This window comes from Aotus nancymaae, unplaced genomic scaffold (assembly GCF_030222135.1).
Source record: "Aotus nancymaae isolate 86718 unplaced genomic scaffold, 86718_ANA_hifiasm-v0.15.2.pri h1tg000036l, whole genome shotgun sequence".
Classification (NCBI taxonomy): domain Eukaryota; kingdom Metazoa; phylum Chordata; class Mammalia; order Primates; family Aotidae; genus Aotus; species Aotus nancymaae.
In genome coordinates this window covers 17128872-17155171 of record NW_026988450.1, presented here as the reverse complement: position 1 = coordinate 17155171, position 26300 = coordinate 17128872, and the positions used below count along the sequence as shown (strand labels likewise).

General features: G+C 36.8%; 1 protein-coding gene across 5 annotated transcripts in view; it reads left to right on the top strand.

Moving 5' to 3' along the window:
- Window positions 1-2567: 2567 nt before the first annotated feature.
- The window catches only part of MYBL1 (MYB proto-oncogene like 1), a 50167-nt gene continuing 26434 nt past the window's right edge, over window positions 2568-26300 (top strand). For 3 of the 5 annotated variants that reach the window (XM_012463690.2, XM_012463689.2, XM_012463687.2), the window contains exons 1-8: window positions 2568-2965; window positions 13791-13896; window positions 14529-14600; window positions 17081-17173; window positions 18714-18934; window positions 20484-20658; window positions 23225-23299; window positions 23885-23989. In XM_012463690.2, the coding sequence (XP_012319113.1) occupies window positions 2946-2965; window positions 13791-13896; window positions 14529-14600; window positions 17081-17173; window positions 18714-18934; window positions 20484-20658; window positions 23225-23299; window positions 23885-23989 (867 nt within the window). In that variant the 5' untranslated portion in view covers window positions 2568-2945. The remainder of the gene's footprint in view (window positions 2966-13790; window positions 13897-14528; window positions 14601-17080; window positions 17174-18713; window positions 18935-20483; window positions 20659-23224; window positions 23300-23884; window positions 23990-26300) is intronic. The other 2 variants (XM_012463688.3, XM_012463691.3) reach the window with 1 other exon arrangement.

Genomic DNA, 26300 nt, shown 5'->3' with positions numbered 1-26300 from the left:
GGTGGAGTTGCAGTGAGCAGTGATCGTGCCAATGCACTCCAGCCTGGGCGACAGAGTGAAACTCTGTCTAAACAAACAAACAAACAAAAGACCTACTATTTGATAGTACAGGTGACTATAGTCAATAATTTAATTGTACACTTTAAAATAACTTTTGTAATACAAAAGATAAATACTGGAGGGGATGGATACTCTATCACCATGATGTGATTATTTCACGTTGCATGCCTGTATCAAAACATCTCATGTACCCCATAAATATATACACCTACTATGTACCCACAAAAATTAAAAAACAAACAAAGCCACTATAAACGTTTTCCAAAATGGCTTTCTACATCACTACCAGCAATGTATGCAAATTATACTTGATCAGCATTTTCATCTTCACCAACATTTGTATAGTCAGTCATTTTCCACCCTCATTCTAACAGATGTGTAGTAGTATCTCATTGTGGTTTAATTTGTATTTCTCCAATCTAATGAGGTGGAACATCATTTCATGTGCCTGTCATGTATATATCTTGTTTGGTGAAATCTGTTTAAATCTTTTGCCCATTAAAAAAAATTTTTTTTTTCCTGAGTTTTGAGTTCTTCATATACTCTGAATAAAATCTTTAAATGTGCTTAAAAAAAAAACCCTTAGTTTATCATACATCTGAGCATGTGTATTCAAATGACTATGAAGCACTTTAATTCCACACTTTGCCCTGAGTTTTATAACTGATTTAAGTAATTTCACAATGTTATCTTTCTGGGAATCGTTTTTCTCTATATGTAAAAATGAGGGAAATTTGTTTTACTGTCAAAATCTAAAACATCTGTCTTCAAGCTCTAAAAAAGGTATTCTGTATAAAACTGAATACAGACTAAAATATAGCAGAAGCTCTGCTGCCTGTTAGATATAAATAAGTGCAGTAATGTATGACCCAGGGGTAAACAAGAAAACAGTGAAACAGTGATTCCAAATGACATTGGGAATCAAATGTCTAAATTAGTTTCTAAATTATTATTATTATTAAACTGAACCAGTAACCCATTAAGGAATGACCTGGAAGAAACGCTTGGCCGGGTGTAGTCCCAGCTACTTTGGAGGCTGAGCCAAGAGGGTCGCTTCAGCCCAAGAGTTCGAGGCTACTGTAAGCTATGATTGTGCCACTGCACTCCAGCATGGGCGACAGATCAAGACCTTGTCTCAAAAAAAAAAAAGAGAGAGAGAGAGAAAGAAAACCTGTTTTACCTTCCCTTACCTTACCAGAATCTATACCATGAAAAAAGGAACTGTAAAAAAAAAAGCCAGTGGGTTTGTTTTTTGACAGTAGTGTATGCAAGCTTCTCTCAATTCAGCTCCTCTTAATTCACTCTGCACCTGCATCTGATTTGCAAAAAATGATGCGTAAAATTTCAAAATAGCAAGTGTCAGTTTGTTACAGTGTTAACATGTGGCTCAGTGCTCTATGCAGTAGACCATGTTGCCTTGCAAATTTAGATCCTTATCCGAGTCTAATTGTTACTGTAGCAAATCTGCTTTAATGCTACTTGAAATGAACAGTTTGTAGTTTTTAGACTTGGAACCTCGAGTAGCTGCAACCGCTAGAAACTCCTCCAGTGGTTTCCCCCCTCCCCGGTCTCTCCAGAGGAAGGAAGGTCACCTTCTACACTTAACTACCATGCTCATTCGTCTGGGCAAAATGCCCAGTCCACTGCCGTCTTCACGCGTTATTCTCCAGGACCGGGCTTCTCAGCCGCGCACGTTATTTCCCGTAGAGCGGGGCACGAAATTGAGCACCTTGAGGACCAACGGCAGACAAGGATTATCTCCCGTTCCCGTTTCAAGTACGTCTCCCGCTAGAAATTTTTTAACTCGTCACGCTTCTGCTGCTTTTTGAGGAAAATAGATGATACTTGGTTTCCTGCCAGAGTCTTCGTCACTCTCGTAGCTATGATGTCTGGGTAAAAATAGCTCACATGTTTGCTTAAAAAATAACGGCCGCGCAAATTTGTGGTTACATTTGTCTCAGGTCCGAAGACCGCTCCTCCTAACTAGTGAAGAGGGAGACACCTAAGGAGTGAGGAACGTGGCCGAGGCGAGGCTGCGGAGAGGTACTCCCGCTGAGCCGCGGGACCACTCACTCTGCCAGAATCTCCGTCCGCTCACCCCAGAAATTTGGGGCAGCTGGACGGTTCCGGCGCCCCTTCCGGACCCGCTCCTGGCGAGCGCAGGAACTCGCTCTCCCAGTAGGCCCTGCGCGGTGCGCCTCTCGCCGCGTTCCGGGTCCTATGACAGCTCGGCACCCCCCTGCCCCGCCCGCGCCCCACCCGCAGCCCCACCCACTGGCTCCCGGCTCCTTCCCCGACTCCCGCGAGTTCCAGTCCCGGCTTCCAGCTCCCCAGCCCCGCCCTCAGTCGCGCGCGCTCTCCCTGCCCCGCCCCCGCTCCTTCGCGTGCGGCCCCCACAGCCAATGAGGTTCAGGGCCGCGTGCGCAGATTCAAACGGCAGCTCTTGAGGGAGGCTGGGCGCGAGATTCGGCGGTGCGGACAAAACCCTGCAGGAGACTACGATCCCTGCAGAACTGCTAGCTGCGGGGAGAGGGCAGGGGTTGGCGCCTGTGGCGGTGTCGCGCTGAGACCGGGGCGGGGAGGCTGAGAAGCGGTGGGAGAGGCCGGCGGAGGGCGGGAGCGCGCCTCCTGACATGTTGGGGGCATCCCTGGCCAGGCCGGGCCGGGGCTAGGAGCAGCGCTGCGGGCCGGGGCCGGGGGCGGGTCCCGGTCCTCCCCCGCTGTCCCTCCATCGCGCCCTGCCGAGGACTTGCGTTCCTCACTTGGCTGCCTTCTGAGGGAGCGAGGGAAGCGGCTAGAGGGTCAGGGAGAAGGAGCATTCGCCGGAGGCTAGAGGAGGCTGACCCGCGTCCCCGTCCAGCTCGCTCCTATGCGGTACTTGAAGGATGGCGAAGAGGTTGCGCAGGTGGGTGGCACCCCTTTCGCCCAGGCCTGTCGGCGCCTTCTCGGCTCAGATTCTCTTTCCTTTCCCGCTGCCCCCTCCCGCCATAAGGCCCTCCCCGGCGAGGGCAGAGGTTTTTCTTCCCGCGGCCGCTTGGCCTCGATGGCCGGAGCGCAGCCGCGATGTGTGGAGAGTTGGGAACCAGGGTGTTTGAGACGCGGGGCGTAAGAAATATCCAGGTTGCTCCGTGGTTCTCCCCACAATGCGCGTCCAGACTCCTGTCCTCACGCTGCCACTTCTTGGAGGCAGGTTTCTTGCCAGGAGGCAGGTTTCTTGCCAGGTAAGTCGAGCGCTTTTAGGGAGTTCACTACGGAGAGAAAAGTGGCTGTGTCCTGCCGAGAGGACTTGAAAATGGTGTTACAGCTACTCTTTTCTGAATGACCGTACAGTCAAAATAGGAACTCCGCGGTGAACCTGGGCGGCCACCCTTCTGCCAACTTGACTACCTTGAAACGTTGTGGAAAATCCTCTGGGGAATAGCTGAGAGGACCTTTTTGATGTTTTCTGTAATTCCCATACCCATATTCTCAGCTTTATGTATATATGTATATTTTAATATCTTCTACTGGGACCATGCCACATTGTTACTACTAGTAGCTTGATGTTAAAATAAAACAATATGTTTGATTCACTTAATATTTTGAGTGTCTGTGTTTGGCTCTGACCGTATCTAAGTGTTGCACAGAGGTAAGGCATATTTTTTTGTGGGGGGTGAGGGGCCTGGAAAATGTGCTAGGATGAATTTATGCATCTAATTTTTGTTTATATGCATTACAGCAGCTACTCATAAATTATGTGGAGTGATTGCTTAGATAACAAAAATACAGGGTGTCTTCTGATTTTCAGCTTTATCAAATAAACTTGAAAAGATGTTTGGCAGACTTTCCATATATTTTATTTATCTAGATCCACAGCCCTAAAGTCTTAACTAGCGACGTATTTCCTAAGTTGAAATTTAGTAATGGAGGTCATTCACTGCAGATTTCTGCTAAAAATCGGCAGTAACTATACATAATAGTTTTTTGCTTTATTTGTCTGTTAAGCATCTGCTGTGTGCAAGATGCTTCTGCAGAAATCTTTAAGTCCCTGTAAGCTTATTAGTTTTGTAATAAGTTATAGGACAAACCCTTGAGATGAAATAAATGTATACACAGATCCCTCTAGAACAGTTTTCAACCTTTGCACTATTGACATCTTGGACCAGATAATTCTGTGTAGTGGGGAGATGTTTAGTAGCATCCCTGGCTTCTACCCAGTAGAGATAGTAACACTCCACTTACCTCAGTCATGACAGTAAAAATGTCACCAGACATTGCCAAATATCTTTTGGGGGACAAAATCACCCAGGAAAGAACCACTCCTCTAGAACTTCAAGGACCCAGTTAACATCAATCTTCAGAAAAGATAGATATTTAAAGCTCTTGTAATTATGATTGCTGAAGTACTGGTTTAGGCTTTTCAAATTTTTAAATGTAAAAAAATTTAAAAATTATTAAGATGACGAATATGTCAACAACAAATTTATTAATGTGTGATATTATCTACTTATCAGTATTCATATTAACCTATTTGAAACAGTTTCTTGGCTAATTCTGCCATCAGCATTTAGTTAAATTAAAATTGTGGGTAGACATGAATGTTGAAATGTCAGAACTTTCTCCTTCCCAGTGCGTTTTCTGTCCATTTCCTATGTATGAAGTGCATGTTTCGTAATAATAGACAAAGAAAGGAAAAATGACTTAATGTTAGTTTCCCTGTATGTTTTATTGACAATACTGTGACCTTGAAATTTAAATATTAATTGTATTTTTGACATTTATCCCTTGCCAGTTGTATAAGTTAATTTAAACACGATAGAATGATTTAAAGAGTCATAAATCTGGAGTAATTAAGTGTGGTGGGGTGAAGCTACATTCTGCCTGGGAGTATACAGATAGAGGATGTGGGGAGAAATTATCATCTCTGAATGACATATCTCTTAAGTCTTCATGCCTGAATGTGTTGCATAGTCTACATTTCTTGCATATGTAAATATGATTTACGTATCTTAGAAGATAGTAGATGCTCTGCTTTGTGCTTCAACAAAAAACAAGTTAGAATGTGAATTGTTTTGAAGCAAAAATAGTCATTGGGAAAAATATCTCTTGCCTTTTAGCTAAGTATCTTAATATATTTGAACTCAATTCATAGATTAAAGGGAAAAGAAATAATTCATTTACTCCTGGTTGTAATTTGAGATCTCCAGTATACAACCATGTAAGCATTCAAGTGAAAACTATAGTTCGCTGTATACAAGTTTTGCCTAAGAGTATAAGTGTAAATCCTGCAATATACGTTTGCTATGTGATCTGGAAAAAAAAAAAAAAAAAAAAAAATAACAAAGAGTAGAAGACTAAGTGTTACCTCAAGTGTGAAACAACTGCGGGATGTTGGTTGTTTTGATCTTTGTTTAAAGATAGCTGTAGTATCTCTTCTCTAGATTTACATACAGAAAAAGACTTACTTGCATTGTGACTTTAAATAATTTTACATCCCACTGGGAGTTGTAATGACAATTTACAGGCAATACTAAAATTAATATGTCTGTTATTAACATATATTTGACTTTTAAGCATATTTATATATACATAATTAATTTTAGATTTAAAAGTTTTACCCTTTAAAATAAACTTTTATAAAATATTTAGAAACGTATTTACTAGTAATAGATTATTTACACTTGAGATGACCTATGACTACACTAACCTGAAAAGATAAAAGCCAGCTCTTGAAATAGAAGATTTTTTTTCAGTGGTATGTATATGTGTGTGTGTAGGAAGCAATTTTACTGTGTTGTTTCCGGCAAACTGGGTGCGAGTGAAATTATACTGAAATATGAGAACCGATCTTTTAATCGGTTTTGTCATTAACTGGCAATGTTGTTTTGGGGAAGCAGGAAACTCTGCCTCAGTTTTTCATCTGGTTAATATATGGAGTTTGGATATTATGGTTTGTAAGGTAGTTTCTAGCTTTAATATGTATATTTGAAGACATTTTATAATCTTTTCTCATTTAAAAGCATATCCATACTAATGAAATATAAATTTTCTCATATTGTTTTTGTTTATGGAATTGCTAGGTAGAACTCTCTTCAGTATGGCTATTAATAATGATCGAAGGTTATGTAAAATCAAATTTGTCTTACTATGATAATGCTGGTTTGCACATTCCAGATTGGAAATAAAATATTCATGTCTGCAGTACATCATATTAGCCACTGGGTGGCCTGATTTCACTTTTATTAAATCAACCTGGTAAATTTTCATACCTTGAATATGATTGGACTTTAAAAAAACTAAATGGCCAGCTCCTGGTCCTCAAGATTATATAATAAAGATGTATTCTTTTTGTCTGTGATAAAGAATTCAGACCTGAGTTAGTTTGTGCTTAAAGATACCAAGTTGATGCAATTTTACTAGAGCAAATTCTATACAACTATTTCTTTTAGAATACAAATTTAAAAAAAATTTCAGTTTCCTCCTTGAACTACCTCATTTACTGCTTTTAGGTGAGATAATTGTTGTCCTCTAAAATTGAACTTCTAAATGTTCTATCTTAATATCACGTGTGAATTATTTTATCAAGTGTATATTGTTTCATAGACAGTCATAACTATCACATCCTGTTAGCTCACACCCCAATGTAAAGTTGCTCTTAACTATTGTCCTGGCCTAATGAGTTATACAATTTTTTCGTGTGCTTCCTTTCACTGTTTCATAACCACCCTGACCACTTTAATTCACAATCTATGGCTGGGCGCGGTGGCTCACGCCTGTAATCCCAGCACTTTGGGAGGCTGAGGTGGGCAGATCACTAGGTAAGGAGTTCGAGACCAGCCCGGCCAACATGGTAAAACCCTGTCTCTACTAAAAATGCAAAAATTAGCCAGGCGTGGTGGGATGCCTGTAATCCCAACTACTTGGGAGGCTGAGGCAGGAGAATCGCTTGATCCCAGAAGGCGGAGGTTGCAGTGAACCAAGAGTGCACCATTGTACTGCACTCAAGCCTGGGCAACAGAGCGAGACTCCGTCTCAAACACACACACACACACACACACACACACTCTATGAAACTGTTTACATTTGAATATAGTAGTTTGGTTATGTATTAGACATTTGCCAAGTAGATATTTTCTTTGACTTAAGAAAACTGGCAGAATCATTCTGGAAACCAAGTCCTGGGCTGGAGAATCAAAAGACTAAATTAATCTATTATTGCTTTGTGACTAGAGAAATAATGTTATTTTCTTTTGCTATCTTCTAGATAATTACACTAGGCTAGAAATGGTTTATTAAACTATGTAGTAGGAAGCCGATTTTATTAAATTTTACATATTACCAGCATTGATTGCTTTAATACAGAAATATCAAAAGATTATATAAAAGTAAACAAATACAGGAGATCCATTTTGATGGTGTCTAACTGCTTTTCAGTGATGGGACGTTTTTGTTGTTAAATGGTGAAAGTGGAATATTGGTGAGGTGATTTGTGGGGTTTTATCCTTTCCTTGGTTTCTTTGCAAATTATGGACATTCTCAGGCATCTTTCTTTGTAGCTAGTGATGTTGATACATTTCTAGGATCTTTTTTTTGGTCACATATATTTGAAAGTTAACATTGTCTTTTCAATACTCACTTAAATATATGTAGAAATAACTTGATGCCAAAACTAAGAAGTAGGTAGACTCTAGGAAAGTCCCAGTGGTAGAGAGATAATTCTAGGAATTCTACTTGCTCCTTCACACTTACCCACTCAAAAAGCCCAGCTTACTGAACATTGGATGGGCTATATAACTCAGTGTCTGAAACTGATGACCATGCTGAAATGCAAAACAGAGAATGAAACCTCATGTAGAAATAGAAATTTCTCACAATAAAGTATGTGGATAAAAAGTAAGGGGCAGAATTTTATTGTTAAAATGAACAATAAAATAATTTTTAGGAAATTTTTAAAGTAATTTTTAGGAAAATTACTCCTTGAAAACTAGTCTTTTAGACCAAAATAATGTTTTTGGACTTACAGCCTTAAAGTATTTTGTAAGAACCTTAAAGTGGATTTCATAAATGGGATGTATATAGTTTTGTGAATACTCGAGATTTATATGGGCAAATTCCCAAGGTAAAAATTGTTTTGATTTAGAAATAATCTATATTTTAAAGCAGTCTCAAATATGCTGTTATGAAATTTTGGGGATCCGAAGAGAGGGAGGAGAAGCAAAAGACCCTGTGAAAAGCATGCCTGAGGACTATTTGGGGTGTCAGGAAGTGGTAATGTCGCTGGTGGCATTTCTAAGAAAGGTTAGACAGTACAGTAGATACCTTAAAAGAACCTTTTCTATGCTGAGTAGTTAAAAATGTTTGTTTCAGCAGGTTCTGCTGCTTAAACTTCTACCATTTGGAGGTGTTTTTTGGATTTCGAAAGTCTTTTTTTAACAAATGAGAATGCCTTTTACTTCTTCCTAGAGGTATTTTTATTTGTTAAAAAGTTTTCTTTCTCAGATCCACTTTGAGATCACATGTATTGAGGAAGGTGGAAGTTTTGGTTGGGTTGGAAAGAAGTGAGATAATTTTGGAATATAGAGTACTTGGTTGAACTGGAAGTTTAGGGAAGATTGTTCATTAGTTTTACAAATATTTGAGTGGCAGGTACTGTGCTTGGTCCTGAGAGATGAACATGATAGACACGGTCTGCACTCATGAGCTTACTTTTTGGATGGGAAGGTTGGCAAATGTGATAAACATTTGATTAAAAAGAAGGGGCCAGGCGTGGTGGCTCACACCTATAATCCCAGAACTCTGGGAGGCCAAGGCAGGTGGATCACAAGGTCAAGGGATCGAGACCATCCTGGTAAATATGGTGAAACCTCGTCTCTACTAAAAATAGAAAAATTAGCTGGGTGTGGTGGTACACACCTGTAGTCCCAGCTACTCAGGAGGCTGAGGCAGGAGAATTGCTTGAACCTGGGAGGTGGAAGTTGCAGTGAGCTGAGATGGCGCCACTGCACTCCAACCTGGCGACAGAGTGAGACTCCCTCTCAAAAAAAAAAAAAAAAAAAAGAAGAAAGGGTAGGTGCTCTGAGTACATACAAATAGGACAGAAAGCTACAGTGTGATGTTTTATCTGATTCAGTAGCTTTTTAGAAATTTATGAAGTCATTGAATCCTGAAGCATGTTGAATTTAACAATTTAATATTGGCCAATCAGGTGATATTTCTAATAGCTGAAAATGGCTGCACATATCAGGTATCTTCTTTTTTTTTTCTTCACATCTCCTTCTTGAATTAATGTATCAGGTATTTTCTTTAATCAAGCCTCTGTAAGGTGTGTGTGTATAGATAGATAGATAGATGATAAAACATAGTTTAATAAAACAGCCATACATGGGCTGGACACAGCGGCTCACAGCTGTAATTCCAGCACTTTGGGAGGACAAGGTGGGCAAATCACCTGAGGTCAGGAGTTTCAGACCAGCCTGGCCAATGTGGTGAAACCCCGTCTCTACTAAAAAAGAAAAATTAGCTGGGCATGATGGCAGTTACCTGTAATTCCTTCTGCTCAGGAGGCTAAGGCAGGAGAATTGCTTGAACTGAGGAGGCAGAGGTTGCAGTGAGCCAAGATTGTGCCACTGCACTCCAGCCTGGGTGACAGAGCAAGACTCTCAAAAAAACAAAACAAAAAACAAAACAACAACAACAAAAAACAGCCATGTAGGAAGGAGGACTGGTGGATTATTGTTACAAATGTACAATGGCTTCAGGGAAAGAGAACATTAGACTGTTCAAGTGCATTAAACTATAGAAGCAGATCATAGGGGAATGGGAGGATCTTGGTGTTTTGCCTGGTCAAATATGAAGAATTTTGTTCCAATGGAATTGATAAGTCACTGGAAGTTAGGGGTTCCTGCAAAGACCTATTGACAGTATAAATCTGGGCCTTCGTTTTTCAATTTTGTAAGATTGAAATTACATAACTTACATAGATATTAGAAACTACTTGTATGCACTTAGCTATATTATAGTAAGTTTAAACAAATCTTCAAACTTTTGCCGTTTGAAATCAGAATGAATTTTTGAGAAAGAATTGAAGGCAAAAATAATTTTGAATACTATTAGGCGATCAACCTATGCACGTAATACTAATATTGAGGCATCTTTCTGTGCCATGTGCTGTATGAGATGTTATATATGTTTTCTCATTTAATTTTTCCTTAAAGCAGCACTATAAGGTAGGTGGTATTACTATCATTTTACAAACAAGTAAACTAAACCCCTGAGAGGGTAATGTGTTCCAGGTTACAGAGTGAGTAATTAAGTTAGAACTAGAACCTTGTTCTGATTCCAAAATGAACTTGAAGTTTGTCTTTAGTATTTTCCAACTTTCTAGCACTTTCCCCCTATTTTTCCAGTGTGTTGTTGTATAGTGGTTAAGTAGTGGACTTTAGAGGTCAGCCATGCCATATTTCGTGTGACTGTGGGCAAGAAGTTACATTTCTAAGTCAAAGTTTTCTACTCTGTGAAATGGGAATAATGATAATTCCCCTCTTCCAGTTGTTGTGAGGTTTTAAGAGAAAAATTTCATAGACTTCCACAATGTCTGGTACTTAGAAAGTTTTAAATAAATGTTAGACTGTGTTACTTTCAGATGCCATGACTTTATTCAGTCCACTGCCTACTCAGAATCCTCTAATTCAGTTTGTTTGTTTATTATTTATTTATTTATTTATTTATTGAGACAGAGTCTCACTCTGTCGCCCATGCTGGAGTGCAATGGCATGATATCGGCTCACTGTAACCTCTGCCTCCTGGGTTCAAGTGATTCTTCCACCTCAGCCTCCTAAGTAGCTAGGATTACAGGCACCCACCATCACACCCAGCTAATTTTTGTATTTTTAGTAGAGATGGGGTTTCACCATGTTGGTCAGGCTGGTCTTAAATTCCTGACCTCAGGTGTTCCACCCGCCTTGGCCTCCTAAAGTGCTGGTATTACAGGCATGAGCCACCGTGTCTGGCCTTCTAATTCAGTTTATCATTAAGGCTTGCCCTCTTTTATGGGACTTTATTCTTTAAAATAACTTTTTCTTTTTTTACCCCCTCAAAACTCAGGTTCTGACTTTGGCTCCTTTCTCACTTTATTAATTTTCCTTGGGTCATCCTGTGGCCTCAGCTGTTCTTTGTATGCTTGTGATTGCCAAAACTGCATCTCTACCCTAGACCTTGTATCTGAGCAAGTCCATGTGCTCATTTGCCTTACTAGATCTGCTCTGCCCAATAGGATAGCCACTAGCCACATGTGGCTACTGGGCTCTTGAACTGTGGATAGTCTGAATTGTAATGTACTCTAACTACAAAATACACACCAGATTTTGAAGACTTTAGTAAGAAAAACTATATATAAAGCATTTTATTTATACCTTTTTATATTGATTACATGTTGAAATGATTATTTTTTGATATATTGAGTTAAAGAATATTGACTATTAAAGTACATTTCACCTATTTCTCTTTTTTAAAAAAATGTGGATACTAGAAAATTACATATGTGGCTTACATTATGTTTCCGTTGGGAAGTACTGTTCCAGACATATTCACCTGTGTATTTTTGAAGTACCTTGGAAACAGCTAGTCTTAAACTATATATATTTTCCCCATTTTCTTCTCCTTCCCAAAGTTCTGTTTCTCCTTCTATTGTTTTCCATAGTAAATAGCTCTACTTATGTTTTCAAAGCCAGAAACTTTGGAGTCATCCTTAATTCCTCCTTCTTCCATGTCCCTTATCTATCAGTTGTAAAATCCTTTTGTTTCTGCTTTTTAAATATCTCTCAGTTTCATATATTTCTTTCCATTCCCACTATCATTACCTTGGTGGATCTATTTTATGACTTCTGGATTTTTGTCATGTTTACCTCTCTTCTACTCAAGGATATAAAAAGTAGACTTCTTTTCTATTTTCTTATAGTTCTATTATGGTTTTATTTAAAAAAATGTAATTAGTTGCTTCACTCCAATTTATTTTATTGTAAAGTAGGACTCCATATTTTTTCTTTTTTAAATTTTGAAACAGAGGCTCACTCTGTTGCCCAGCTGGAGTGCAGTGGTTCAGTCTTGGCTCACTGCAACCTCTGTCTCCTGGGTGCAAAAGGTTCTCCTGCCTTAGCCTCCCAAGTAGCTGGGATTACAGGTATGTGCCACCGCACCCAGCTAATTTCTATTCTGAATGTTCTGTTCTGTTCCATTTATCTGTATGTTTGTTCGTGTGGCAGTACCATTCTGTTTTATTTATTGTTTCTCTATAGTATATTTTGATATTGGCTAGTGATAATTCTCAATTATTATTTTTAAACACTTTTCCTGCCATTCATCTTGATTTTTTTCATATGAATTGTAGATTCAGCTTGTCTAGTTCCCTCCCAAAATCTACTGGTATAGATTAATTTAATTTAAATTTATGAATTAATTTAGGGAGAACGAACATCTCCCTAAATTAGAGAATGGGCATCTCTATAATATTGTTTTCTTATCAAAGAATGTGGTCAGGGGGCTGGGTGTGGTGGTGCATGCCTGTAATCCCAGGTGTGGGATTTGGGAGGCTGAGGCAGGAGGATCACTTGAGCTGAGGAGTTCAAGACCAGCCTTGGGGGTGGAGCAACATGGCAAAACCCCATCTCTACAAAAAATAGAAAAAATTAGCTAGGCATGATGGTGGGTGCCTGTTCCACCTACTCAGGCGACTGAGGTGGGAGGATTGCCTGAGCCTGGGAGTTCAAGGCTACAGTGACCTGTGATTGTGCCACTGCACTCCAGCCTGGGCGAGAACAAGCCGAGACCCTGTCTGAAAAAACAAAGAATTTCAGAATGTTCTTCCATTTGTTCAAGACTTCTGTGTCTCACAATGGTGTCTTGTCACTTACTGTACCTTTATCTTATACGTTAAAATTATTTTTAGATGTTTTTGTTGGTATTGTTAATTGGATCACTTCTATTGTGTCTTTTAACTGATTGTGGTTTGTATTTTACCATTACCATTTGTTGGGCCCCAATAATTTCTTTGCTTGGGTTATTGAGAAGATTACGAATTGGTTTTTCTTTTTCAATTTCGCCACATTCTTGTTATCGATTTTTCTAAAACACAAGTTATTTGTCTTTTGCTGCGTTATTTAAAGTTTTTTAACTCTTTAGAATAAAGATCTAAGAATAAAGGTCAAATTCCTTAACATGACCTACAGGGTTATGATTTTTCCCATAGTGGTGTATCCAGCCTCATGTGTTTGGTGTCAGTAAGAAGTATAGCTCCACCCACCCCATTGTATGATTCTTAATTTTTTATACTTTGAATCACCTCATTGTGAATGTGTCTTTTAGTCTGTGTGACTTCTTTTCTTTTTTTGTTTTGTTTTGAGACAGAGTCTTGCTCTGTTGCCCAGGCTGGAGTGCAGTGGTGCAATCTTGACTGCAACCTCCACCTCCTGGGTTCAAGCAATTCTGCTGCCTCAGTCTCCTGGGCAGCTAGGATTACAGGCATGCACCAACATGCCCAGCGAATTTTTGTATTTTTTTTAAGTAGAGACGGGGTTTCACCATGTCGGAGAGGCTGGTTTCAAACTCCTGACCTTGTGATCTGCCTACCTTGGCCTCCCAAAATGCTGGGATTACAGGTGTGAACCACCGCCCCCAGCCCGTCTGTGTGACAGGTTCAGTGATTGAATTTACAAATTTAAATAAAATTCTTGATTTCACAAATTTTTTTTTTTTAGCGAGGATGAGGATGATGACCTTCAGTATGCTGATCATGATTATGAAGTACCACAACAGAAAGGACTGAAGAAACTCTGGAACAGAGTAAAATGGACAAGGGATGAGGTAATTATCTGATAAAGTTTTGTAGTTTCTTAGATGTATTTATTAATACTGCTATAGTTATGTGGCCAGGTGTGGTGGCTCATGCCTGTAATCGCAGCACTTTGGGAGGCTGAGAGGGGTGAATGACTTGAGGTCAGGAGTTCAAGACCAGTCTAGCCAACATGATGAAACCCGTCTCTACTAAAAATACAAAAGTTAGCCTGGTGTGGTGGCGCATGTCTGTGATCCTGGCTACTTGGGAGGCTGAGGTGGGAGGATTGCTTGAACCCAGGAGGTGGAGGGTTGCAGTGAGCCAAGATCGTGCCACTGCACTCCAGCCTGGGTGACAGAGCGAGACTCCGTCTCAAGAAAAAAAAAATACTACTATAGTTATGAAAGATATTTAAAAACAAAATATAAGGGATGCATCAATTAACTGTACATTCTTTTTCTTCAACCAGAGACTTGAATAATGGGTGACATTGGGACTTACAGAAACAGTGTAATAAATGGAGAAATTTGCATTATAGTGGGTGGCTTTAGTTCTTCTATGGTTAACAGATATTTTTTAACAGAATTGGAGAGTTACCTATATTTAGGGATAGATGAAAACGATGGGGAAAAGCTTTCTAATTTTCATACTATTTTAATAGGACGATAAATTAAAGAAGTTGGTTGAACAACATGGAACTGATGATTGGACTCTAATTGCTAGTCGTCTTCAAGTAAGTGAAATATTAAATTATATTTCTAACATGGCTGGTTAAGGCATTGGGTTAAATTGACTGTTTTTCAAAAATGTGTCGATGTATTTTAATTTTAGGTTTCCTTCCTAAAAAAAATCCCCATTTTTTGGTCTGCTTGTAGTTCGTTGCTAATGGCTTAGAGAGTCTGATTTTCTAGTAATGTGTTCATCCAGGGACCTAAAAGATTATTAACTTTAAAACAAAAATGATAACAAATTTATGTGGGACCTTATAAATATTTGCTAATACACGTTAAAACATTTTGTGAGAAATTTATTGAGATATTTGATAGCTAACCAAAAAAAAAAAAAAAAAAGAAAAAAACAGAAAATTCCTATCAAAAAAAGCTTATCACCTGAGGCTTACATTTTAAAATATTGATGATTTTAAAAACTATTATGCCTATTGTTTACCATACTACTATTCATCTGCTATTTGTTATATAATTTTGTAATTCATGAAGTGTTTTCACATATACTGTTATTTGTTAATACACTGTGAGAAGTAAGGCAAAATATTCATATTTGAATTTCAATATTGACTCCTTTGGGCTTCAGAAACCATGTTAACTGTGTTTTCTCTATATTGTCATATGTCTTTCAACATAACCCAAAAATTGAGATCAAGTAATGGAAAGAACATAAATTTTGGAGTCAGTTTGAATTGTGTTTAAATGTCAGCTCTACGAGCATAGAAGAATTACTTCGCCTCTTTGATTGTCACCTTCTTTATCTATAATATCTAGATAATCATACTTGTTTCTGTAATGTGGTTGTATAGAATTAGAAATAACATATAGGATGTTTGGCACAATTCCCAATATTTAGCAGGTGTTCAATAAATGGAAGCTAGATTAGAAAAGTTATTTACATTAGCAGTAACAGAGAACTGCTACAAGAATATACAGGAACAACCTGATTATTTTGAAGAAGGTGACAGCCTTTAAATGGATCAGCATTGATGTACAGAAGCCATAAATGAAGCTGAGTTCGAATAATAATAATTTTAAGTACATTGGGCAAAAGAGCCATTGGTAGACAAAACATTTGTATCTATCCCTTTATATGTTTCTAGATTTTCTGTTATCTTGTGTATGAACTAATAATTTTGTCAACTGTGAATCACTAATAAAGTATTAGGTTTCATTATCCTTTTAGAGTTACCAGGTTCTGAACTGACTAAAATAAGGCCTCATTTATTGTTTTTGGAGTTTGAGATGTTTCTACCCAGATACTGCATAGGTTTTCTTATTCTGGTGAATTCATTTTCTTTTTAAATGTCAACACTTAACCAATTTAATTGAAATGTAACATGCATCTTCTATATAGACTATATAATGTTTTCTTAATAACTTGGAGTAATCATTTATAACATCCTTTTGACATGCAGTAGTATAGTAATGCCTTTACATTTTTTTAAAACTGTATAGTTAGGTACTGCTGTACTATGTGAATCTAGACTGCTAGGCTATTTGAGTTCTTATGTCAGCTTTCTATAGTTTTCTGTCCACAGCTTTTTATTCCTCAGTTATAAATCCATTTCTTTTTCACAGTTATCTGTGTTTTATCTTTGCTGCTTGCTGTATTATAAGGCATAGTGTAAAGAGACATACTTTAATTTTAAATAAATTGTTTTTATTTGTAGTCTAAGCCTTCTTGACTACTGTAATTAAGAAAAAAACATACGGTGGCTCACACCTTTAATCCCAGCACTTTGGGAGGCCGAGGTGGGTGAATCACGAGGTCAAGAAACCAAGATCATCCTGGCCAACATGGTGAAACCCCATCTAAAAATACAAAAATTAGCTGGGTGTGGTTGGCACACTGCCTGTAGTCCCAGCTACTCGGTAGGCTGAAGCAGGAAAATCGCTTAAACCCAGGAGGCAGAGCTTGCAGTGAGCCGAGATAGCACCACTGCACTCCAGCCTGGTGACAGAGTGAGACTCCATCCCCCCAAAAAAACCCCCCAAAAAAACCAAAGCAAAACATAATTGGGACACAGACATGAAAGTAAATGTTACTTGTTTAAAGAATGCTATTGAGGGCCGGGCATGGTGGCTCACGCCTGTAATCCCAGCACTTTGGGAGGCTGAGGCGGGTGGATCATGAGGTCAAGAGATCGAGACCATCCTGGTCAACATGGTGAAACCCCGTCTCTACTAAAAATACAAAAAATTAGCTGGGCATGGTGACGCGTGCCTGTAATCCCAGCTACTCAGGAGGCTGAGGCAGGAGAATTGCCTGAACCCAGGAGGCGGAGGTTGCGGTGAGCCAAGATCGTGCCATTGCACTCCAGCCTGGGTAACAAGAGCAAAACTCCATCTCAAAAAAAAAAAAAAAAAAAAAGAATGTTATTGAATATACTATTCTTGCAGTCTTTGTTCTAAGGACGTAAGATATAAATTTGGGCTGACTTGCTTTCTGGAAGACAGAATAACAAAGTTATCTAAATTTTTTCAGAATCGCTCTGATTTTCAGTGCCAGCATCGATGGCAGAAAGTTTTAAATCCCGAATTGATAAAGGGTCCTTGGACTAAAGAAGAAGATCAGAGGGTAACGTGTTCATATTCTTTATGTTCACTATGTAGGTAGACTAACTTTTTTCTTCCTACTGTGTTGTTTTGACATGTGAAGTATATGTTTAAGTCACTTTGATTTTGTTTTCTGGGGGATACTTGCATAAGAATTGTATGTTAAGTGTCTTGAAATATTGTTGGGTTTTTAAAAAATCTAGTGAAACCAAGTATAACATATGACCTTTTCTTCCTGAGAGTTTGGTTTGCAGAAAGAAAATACTTGCTATAAGGTTAGTTATCTTGTTTAGAGCTCAATTTCACAATTATTGGAGTATAGTTTCTTGTCAAAAATCTAACGTTTTAAAACAGATTTTCATTTTATTTTTACATCTAATAGTTTGATATGCACGGAAATCATTCTTAATTTTCTCTCTTGACCTATATTGACCCCAGGATTAGATAGATGTCAGAGCACTATGTTTCCAAAGGTTTTGTGATTTAAAAACCAAGGTCATTGTTTGTGCTCTAAAGCTGGAGATGAATAGAAGTGTTTCTGCACTTCACTAGGAATTGCTCTTTAGTTCATGCCCTTTAAGTCATAAAAATTGCTAATGCAGTTGGGGAATTAGGTCATCCTTACTTCTGCTTTATTTGTTATTCTTATTTAACAAACTTTATTTTGTTATTGTTTTCATTTTTTAAATAAATAGAGATGTAATCTCGCTATGTTGTCCAGGCTGGTCTTGAATTCCTGGGCTCAAGCAATCCACCCATCTTGACAAGTCAAAATGCTGGGATTACAGGCGTGAGCCACTGTGCCCAGCCAGAACAAACTTTAAAGTTACTTAACCTAGACTGATCTGATTTACTTGATGGCTACTCATAAGTTTTAAAATGTGTGATCTTGTTTAAAAATACATTTACCAAAGCCTGAAATTTTATTTTTGAAATATAGTAAATAGATACATATGGTGAAAATATCATCATATATTAAACTTAGTCTACCAGTATAAAATTGTTTATGAGGTGATATTTAACATAGGGCAGTGAGGTAAAGTGGGTTGGAATAACTGTTCTTGGAATTTTAGGTAAAATAAAAACAAATGTAAAATGTGGAAAAAAGAATGTGTGATCTATATCCTTTCACTTTGAGAAAGGAAGAAATGACAGCCAGTAACTCGGTAGAGTCTTTCCGCTTCCAAATTGTTTTTTTGGTTTTGGTTTTGGTTTTGGTTTTTGGCTTTGTGCTGAAGCATTTTTTTTTTTTTTTTTTTTAAGATATAAGAATAGAAAATGCTCAAGTTTCAACATTTTTACTGTTATTTCAAATTAATATCGTGTGAAGGCAATTTAATTTCAAGCATCTTTATTTAGCCCCTTGGATTTTTAGATGAGTTTGGCATAAGTTTTTGAAGTTGGCAAATGCTAGAGGGGTATTTATTAGTAAAATTTTTTTTTAATACAAATTGTAGTTGTGGCTTGGATTTCATGCATTTATTTAAAATGGTATTCTTAAATTATGATTTAAAATTCTTTCAAGGTAATGCTTTTTTGAACTTTGTTTTTCTGTTTCTTAGGTTATTGAATTAGTTCAGAAATATGGACCAAAAAAATGGTCTTTAATTGCAAAACATTTAAAAGGAAGAATAGGCAAGCAGTGTAGAGAAAGATGGCATAATCATCTGAATCCTGAGGTAAAGAAATCTTCCTGGACAGAAGAGGAGGACAGGATCATCTATGAAGCACATAAGCGGTTGGGAAATCGTTGGGCAGAGATTGCCAAACTCCTTCCAGGAAGGTGCTTATATAAATGTATATCTATTTTTCTGTACTTAAACATAAACTTTGTTACCATGCTATTAAATACATTTTCAAGTGCCCCACAACTTTTATTTTTATTCATAATTAAAATATGGACTACATAACATAAGCAACCTTTTGGGACCATTTGCACTGAAGTCTGTGGTAAGGGGTATGATTACTTTTTTAATGAATTATTTTATGGCAATAATTTGTACAATAAAATGATAGATTTTAGATTATGTAAACATTTAATACACTCCTAAAATCATGTTGACATATCAGTGCCAACTCTGTTGGAACAGAATCTAAATCTAAGATTTCTTTCATACTGGGTTCTATGCATAAGACCAGGAATAATATGCTAGCTGCAGTAAACTGCTATGAAAATGTGTTAGGGAAAATTTAATCTTAATTATGGTATGGTCCAAACCATGGAAGTAGTATATATATCCATGTGGCTAAAATACAAAATTTTCCTCAGAGGCCATGATGTGCTAAGTACACTCTACATTGTACTCATTCATGTGTTTTCTAATAGTGTTTAGTACAGCAGACCAACAACCTTGTGAAAATCCATACCTTATGCAGAAGTTATGCATTTGTCTTTTATTGCTATAATCTCTATCTGTATAGTACTTTATAGCATAAAGTGCTTTTATATATATTCTTAATCTTTGTAGACTTGGAAAGTATACAGAGCAAACATTGCTATCTTTGTTTTATAGATAAGATATTAAGGCACAGTGTTTAATTTTTTATCTAAGTTACTAAACCAGGTCTAGATGCTTTTAATCTCTTGTACATCTTTTTACTTTCCATATAACCTAGCTTAGTGCCCTATGTTTACTGAAAACCTACTTTATGTGTGTTTATTTTATGAAGGATGAAATTTACACTATAAGTAGCTATAGGTTGAAGATTTACATTTTTATAAAGGGAACCTTAGATAAGAAGGGAGCTAATGAATTCTTCCTTACCATAAATATTTTGTTCTAAGAAGTGAAAAAGAATACTGGGATTCTTTAATTTGTGATTTGGTTTTCATGATCATGTTTGTTACTGTCTTAGGGCCTTGGCCCTTGCTATACCCTTTATCTGGAATGTTCTTTTTTCTTTCTGTTCTTGTATAGCTGGTTTGTTCTAACCAAACCAAAATGACCCCGTTACCCACTTTTCTTATCCTACTTTATTTGCATTGTACTGATATTTTTCTTATTTATTTGTTTTTCTATTCTTCCTTCCTTCCCCACTCCCACGCTTCCAAGGAGAGTGTAAGCTCCATGAGAGCAGCAACCTGTTTGCCTTATTCACTGCAGTATCTCTGGTGCTTAGAGCTATGCCTGACGTATGCACATACAGTTTATCTTTTGGAATTTAAAAAAGTTCCTGTCTTCCTGAGTAGAAACTCCAAAATAAAAATTAAGAAAAAAAGTATCTAATTTAACCAGTGTAAAAATTTGTTTTAGTCATTTTGTACAAGTTACACGGTGTTGAAATCTGTGGAATCTTTTTTTTCTTTCTGAATTGTACCTTTCATTTCTTAGGACTGATAATTCTATCAAAAATCATTGGAATTCTACTATGCGAAGAAAAGTGGAACAAGAGGGCTATTTACAAGATGGAATAAAATCAGAACAATCTTCATCTAAACTTCAATACAAACCTTATGCAGCTATGGACCATTTGCAAACCCAGAATCAGTTTTACATACCTGTTCAGGCACATACTTTTAATACTTTTATTATTTAAAAAAATTTCTTAAGTTGCTATATTGGAAGGTGTTTGGTTTCTTAATAGGACAAGTACAATGTATATTAAGGGGTAAATAGACATTTAAATTTCCAAACTGAAAAATAACATGTAACTTTGATTTATAAGTATTTTGGGAACAAATATGTGTAACTTTTACATTAAGGAACTATGTATATTTCCTAATACTCTAATTCTTCGAATCTTCATTTATGATTCAAAGCTAATGGTCATCTGTGCTTCAACGTTTTATTGTACTTTCCATTTAAAAAGTTTTGATGTAATTATAGTATTGCTTATCTCTAAGAGGTAGATATATATAAAATGGCTTAAAGGAGAAAGTAGCAAAAAATAAATAACTCATTAATGCCCGGCTAATTTTGGGGGTATGGTAATTAATTGGTCTTTGCTGGCATTCAACTTTGCTTTTCCCCCTAATAACTAATCACTTCAGTAATTTTAGTCTTTGTTTAGATGATTCATTAAAGTAGATATTACATAAGCTCAAAATGGGGCAAGCTCTATATTGTCCCTTACAGTGCATTTTTCTACTTGGAAGAAATTAGTGTAGGAGTCTTCATGGGGTTTGTTTTACATTTCCCTGTCTACCTGTCTGTTACGCCATTTTTCACGATGAGCAGTTCTTGGTTCTTGTCACATAAATTGTAAAGATTAAGTCAGGACTTAGTAGTTATCTGCCAAAAGATAAAATGGGGCAAGATGTTAAAAATCTGTGCTTACTATGCCTCAGATTTGATTTTTAACATTTGTGTACATTATTAAGTTTTCTTAGGCATCATTTTAAAAGAACCACTTAGAGTAATGGCATTTTCATTAACAATAGGAAAACATGTGAAGACAGTGTCAGTACCTTAAGGTTTTTTTGTTTCTTTACATTTTTCTTTAGAGTCTAGATTTCAGCAGCATAAACTGAAACATTCTGCTTCTGTCTTAGAAAGGTTATCATTTAAATTTATTTTTTTAACTCGTAGAAAGATAATACTTGAGACCAACAGAGTGTTTAACAGTCTTAATCTAAATATGTTGGAAAGATGAGGATATTTCTTGTACTATAAGAATTGTTTCTTTTTTAATTTAAAAAGATATATGCATTATTTAATTAATTTAAACTAATAAGATAATTTTATTATGTGTGTGACTTGATAAAACATAGATGGATTTGAAATACTGTCACAGATTTTCATGAAAAGTTTGAGAAAATAAGTTTCTAATTCATTAGCGTTACCAAGTTGAGCGATGTGATACTAATTGAGTATTATAAAAGTTAAGTTCTATGTTAGAAGTTATATATAATGATTCTGTATTATATAGTGATTTAGGAAGACCATTATGGAAAGCAGACAATTTCGTATTTATATTTTTTGATTTTAAGGCTTTTCTTTTTTTTTTTTTGAGACAGGCTCTCTCTGTTGCTAGGCTGAAGTGCAGTGGTGCACACACAGTTCACTGTAGCCTCACCTCCTGGACTTACGTGATCCTCCTGCTTCATCCCTATGGGTAGCACTATAGACATGCTCCACTTTGCCCAGATAATTTTTTTATTTTTTGTATAGACAGGATCTTGCCATGTTGCCCAGGCTGGTCTCGGACTCCTGGGCTCAAGTGATCCTCCTGCCTCAGCCTCCCAAAGTGCTGGGGTTACAGAGGTGGGCCACTGCACCTGGCCCCGATTTTAAGGTTTTTAAAAATACTTTCTCTCATATTTCTTTCCACTACTGCTTAGTAAATTTATACGTATCTTCAAAATTCTTATTACAGATGTTTTAGAAAAGAAGCAGAATGACTTAGCCTATCATCAATGTATCTATTAAAAGTATATAACTGATTCTGATCATTTTTCTAAGACAAGTAATAGAAGAAGGCTTTGGCGTGGGGTGGTGATAAGAGTAGGAGATATGAACATTGAAAAACTTGCTTCAGTCTCTGTCCCTGTGAGTGCTTCATTCATATGGACACATAGGAACACAATTACTTTGTTTTTTCTAGGAGCAACCCTTCTAATAGTAGATGTTTAAATGTATTTGGTGAATATCAGATTTAATAAACTGGCCGATAAATCTAGGCTAAGTAATTCTCATATTTCTTCTGGGAAAAATGTCTTTTCTAAGTGTTATAACTTTTTTTTTTTTTTTTTTGAGACAAGAGTTTCGTTCTTGTTGCCCAGGCTGGAGCGCAATGCACATTTTTGACTTACTGTAACCTTTGCCTCTCGGGTTCAAGCGATTCTCCTGTCTCAGCCTCCCAAGTAGCTGGGATTACAGGTACCCACCACCACGCCCAGCTAATTTTTTTGTATTTTTAGTAGGGACAGAGTTAGGGTTAGGGTTAGGAATGGAGATTTAGTTATTATTTAATAGATAAGAAAGTATTATAGGCATAAAATTTCAGAATTAATACAGATGCTTTCTAAGTTTTTTATGTTGATACTATGTCAAAAGTTTTTGTCATTTGCTTGAGATTTTAAACATTTATATAGCATTATATGTATGATAATAATGCATTAATTACTTTTTAGATCCCTGGGTATCAGTATGTGTCACCTGAAGGCAATTGTATAGAACATGTTCAGACTACTTCTGCCTTTATTCAGGTAACTTTTATAACAAAGACCAAAGGAAATGTGTTCAGTCATATTTTTTAAAGCCTAGTAGTACCTATTTCCTCATCTATTAAACTAGGATAAAAATAATACTATGTGTCCTACTTAGAGTACTGTAACATTAAAGGAGAAAGTGTGTAAGTGGGTGAAGAGATGTAAACTGTACAAATACAAGATGATTGACAATACCAGTATGGTAGTCCTTTCATTCTTCCAAGGTAGAGGATTCAAATTGTGAATGGACATGTTTTTGCTAAATTGTATAGAATGTATGTATTAATATTTAAAAATCTAAAATATTCCAGACATACATTTCAGCTGATGTAGATGATGCAACATGTTTTTTAATGCATTTAAATTTTCCCAAATCTCTTCTGATAAGTTGAAAATATTTACCAGCACCTCTTTAGATACTAGAGTGATTGTGATAATGAGCAGTTAGTATTTAGTAGCATTAAGCTTTATTAGAAAAAATATATTTCATGTTGCATAGAAGAAAATAAAAATGAGAACACTAATAATAATAAAACAATTATGTAAGTAGCCTGTTTTTCTTTTTTGTTTAACTTATTTTAGCAACCCTTCATTGATGAAGATCCTGATAAGGAAAAAAAAATAAAGGAACTTGAGTTGCTTCTTATGTCAGCCGAGAATGAAGTTAAAAGAAAGCGAATTCCATCAGTAAGAAATAAGCTTGTGTTATTTATATTGTTAGAATCCTTCATATATGCTTATTATAATTTTTATTAGCTAGAAAGCATGTTCAGAATGACTGCAGATTTTAATATGGAGTAAAAATAGGTTTTTTTTAATTTGCAACTTTGAGGTTGCCTGATTTTTTTTTTTCTTTTTGACACAGCATCTTGCTCTGTTGCCCAGGCTGAAGTGCAGTGGTGTAATCCCTGCTCACAGAAGCCTTGACCTCCTGGGCTGAAATGATGCTCCCACCTCAGCCTCTCAAGTAGCTAGGACTACAAGTGCATGCCACCATGCCTGACACATTTTTGTATTTTTGCTTGTTTGTTTTGTAGAGATGGGATTTTGCCACGTTGCTCAGGCTGGTATCGAACTCCTGGGCTCAAGTGATTCTCCTGCCGTGGCTTCCCAAAGTGCTGGGATTATAGGTGTGAGCCACTGTGCCTGGCCCAAGGTTGCCTGATTTTGATATGCATTTCTTTGAGCATAATTTACTATGTTCTGTATTAGGATACTCCTTGAGTCATAAATGCAAAGTGGATGTAAAGTAAAATCTTATATGTATATAATATATATATTTGTGAAAATTTTGTGTGTTTAGATTAGGCTTTGGCTTTATTTTAGACATTCCATGTAATGATGGCTTTAATTTTTTTTTAAAGAAAAGCTTAAAAAATAAAGAATTGAATAGATGTAGAGGGATTTATGAGCTCCATAATTACTTTTATTCTCTTGGAATATTTTTTCCTATTTACTAGATTTAGAATATGAGTTCAGTAAATTAGAAAAAGTAATAACACTAAAAATATATGGAAAAAGGAACATTTAGATTTTATGCTCTCTAAACAACTCTTCTAGAAGAAGAAATTTTATATAGATGTTGGGTTTTGGTTACTACGTGTAAAAACTATTCTCTAAGATTTGGTTGATGAGAATAATTAGGAGTTAAATTAGGATCGAAGGTAATCATTTTAGTAGAATTAAGCAGATTATGCTAGATTGGTTAAAAGAAAGATACAAGTTTATACTTAAATGACTTTTCTTAGGTTTTTAAATTAAAATTTTTAAATTGGGAAATAATTGTACATATTCATGGGCTACATAGTGATGTTTCCATACATGTAGTGTATATTGACCAGATTGTGGGAATTAGCATATCCATCATCTCAAATACTTATAATTTCTCTGTCTTGGGAACATTCAATATCCCCCTTCTAACTATTTGAAACTATTTAATATTGTTAATTATAATCATTCTCCAGTGATATAGAACACTAGAACTTGTTCCTTCTATCTAGCTGTTATTTTGTATCCTTTAACACATATTTCCCTATCCCTCCCTTCACTCTACCCTTCCTTTAAATAACACTTTTAAAAATTTAAAATAATCCCTTTGAGCCTTTTTACTTTTTACTTTTTTTTTCTTTTTGAGACAGAGTCTTACTCGGCCAAGATGGAGTGCAGTGGCTCTACAAAAAGTTTTTTTTTTTTAATTAGCCAAGTGTGGTGGTGCACACCTGTGGTCTGAGCTACCCAGGAGGCTCCTGGGTAATGCTTGGCTAATTTTTAAAAATTTTTTAATAGAGATGGGGTTTTATCATGTTGACCATGCTAGTCTTGAACACCTAACCTCATGTGATCTGCCCATCTTGGCCTCCCAAAGTACTGGGATTATAGGCATGAGCCACCATTCCTGGCCCCTTTTTACATTTAGAAAAGGGTTGGTTTGTTTTTGGTTTGGGGCTAAATGAGAGGGCAATATGTTGAGAGTGACTGGGAACTCAGGCAAAATTACTAAGAAGATAACCTGAGATCTTGAAATAGTATTATGAGGCAATGGTGATGTGTTTGTACTAAAGAGGATATTAATAAAAAATGATATTTATTGATTATAATAGACAACATATATATCATAGGAAAAGCAATTTCTGTTTTTTGTTTTTTGGCGTTTTTGAGTCAGAGTCTTGGTCTGTTGCCCAGGCTGGAGTGCAGTGGTTTAAGTAGTCCTCCCACTCAGCTTCCTGGATAGCTAGGACCACAGGTGTGCACCACCACACTTGGCTAAATAAAAAAAAAACCTTTTGTAGAGACAGGATTTCCCTGTGTTGCAGTTTCTGTTTTGAAATTGCGGGCCAGGCGCGGTGGCTCACGCCTGTAATCCAGCACTTTGGGAGGCCGAGGCGGGTGGGTCATGAGGTCAAGAGATCGAGACCATCTTGGTCAACATGGTGAAACCCCGTCTCTACTAAAAATACAAAAAATTAGCTGGGCATGGTGGTGTGTGCCTGTAATCCCA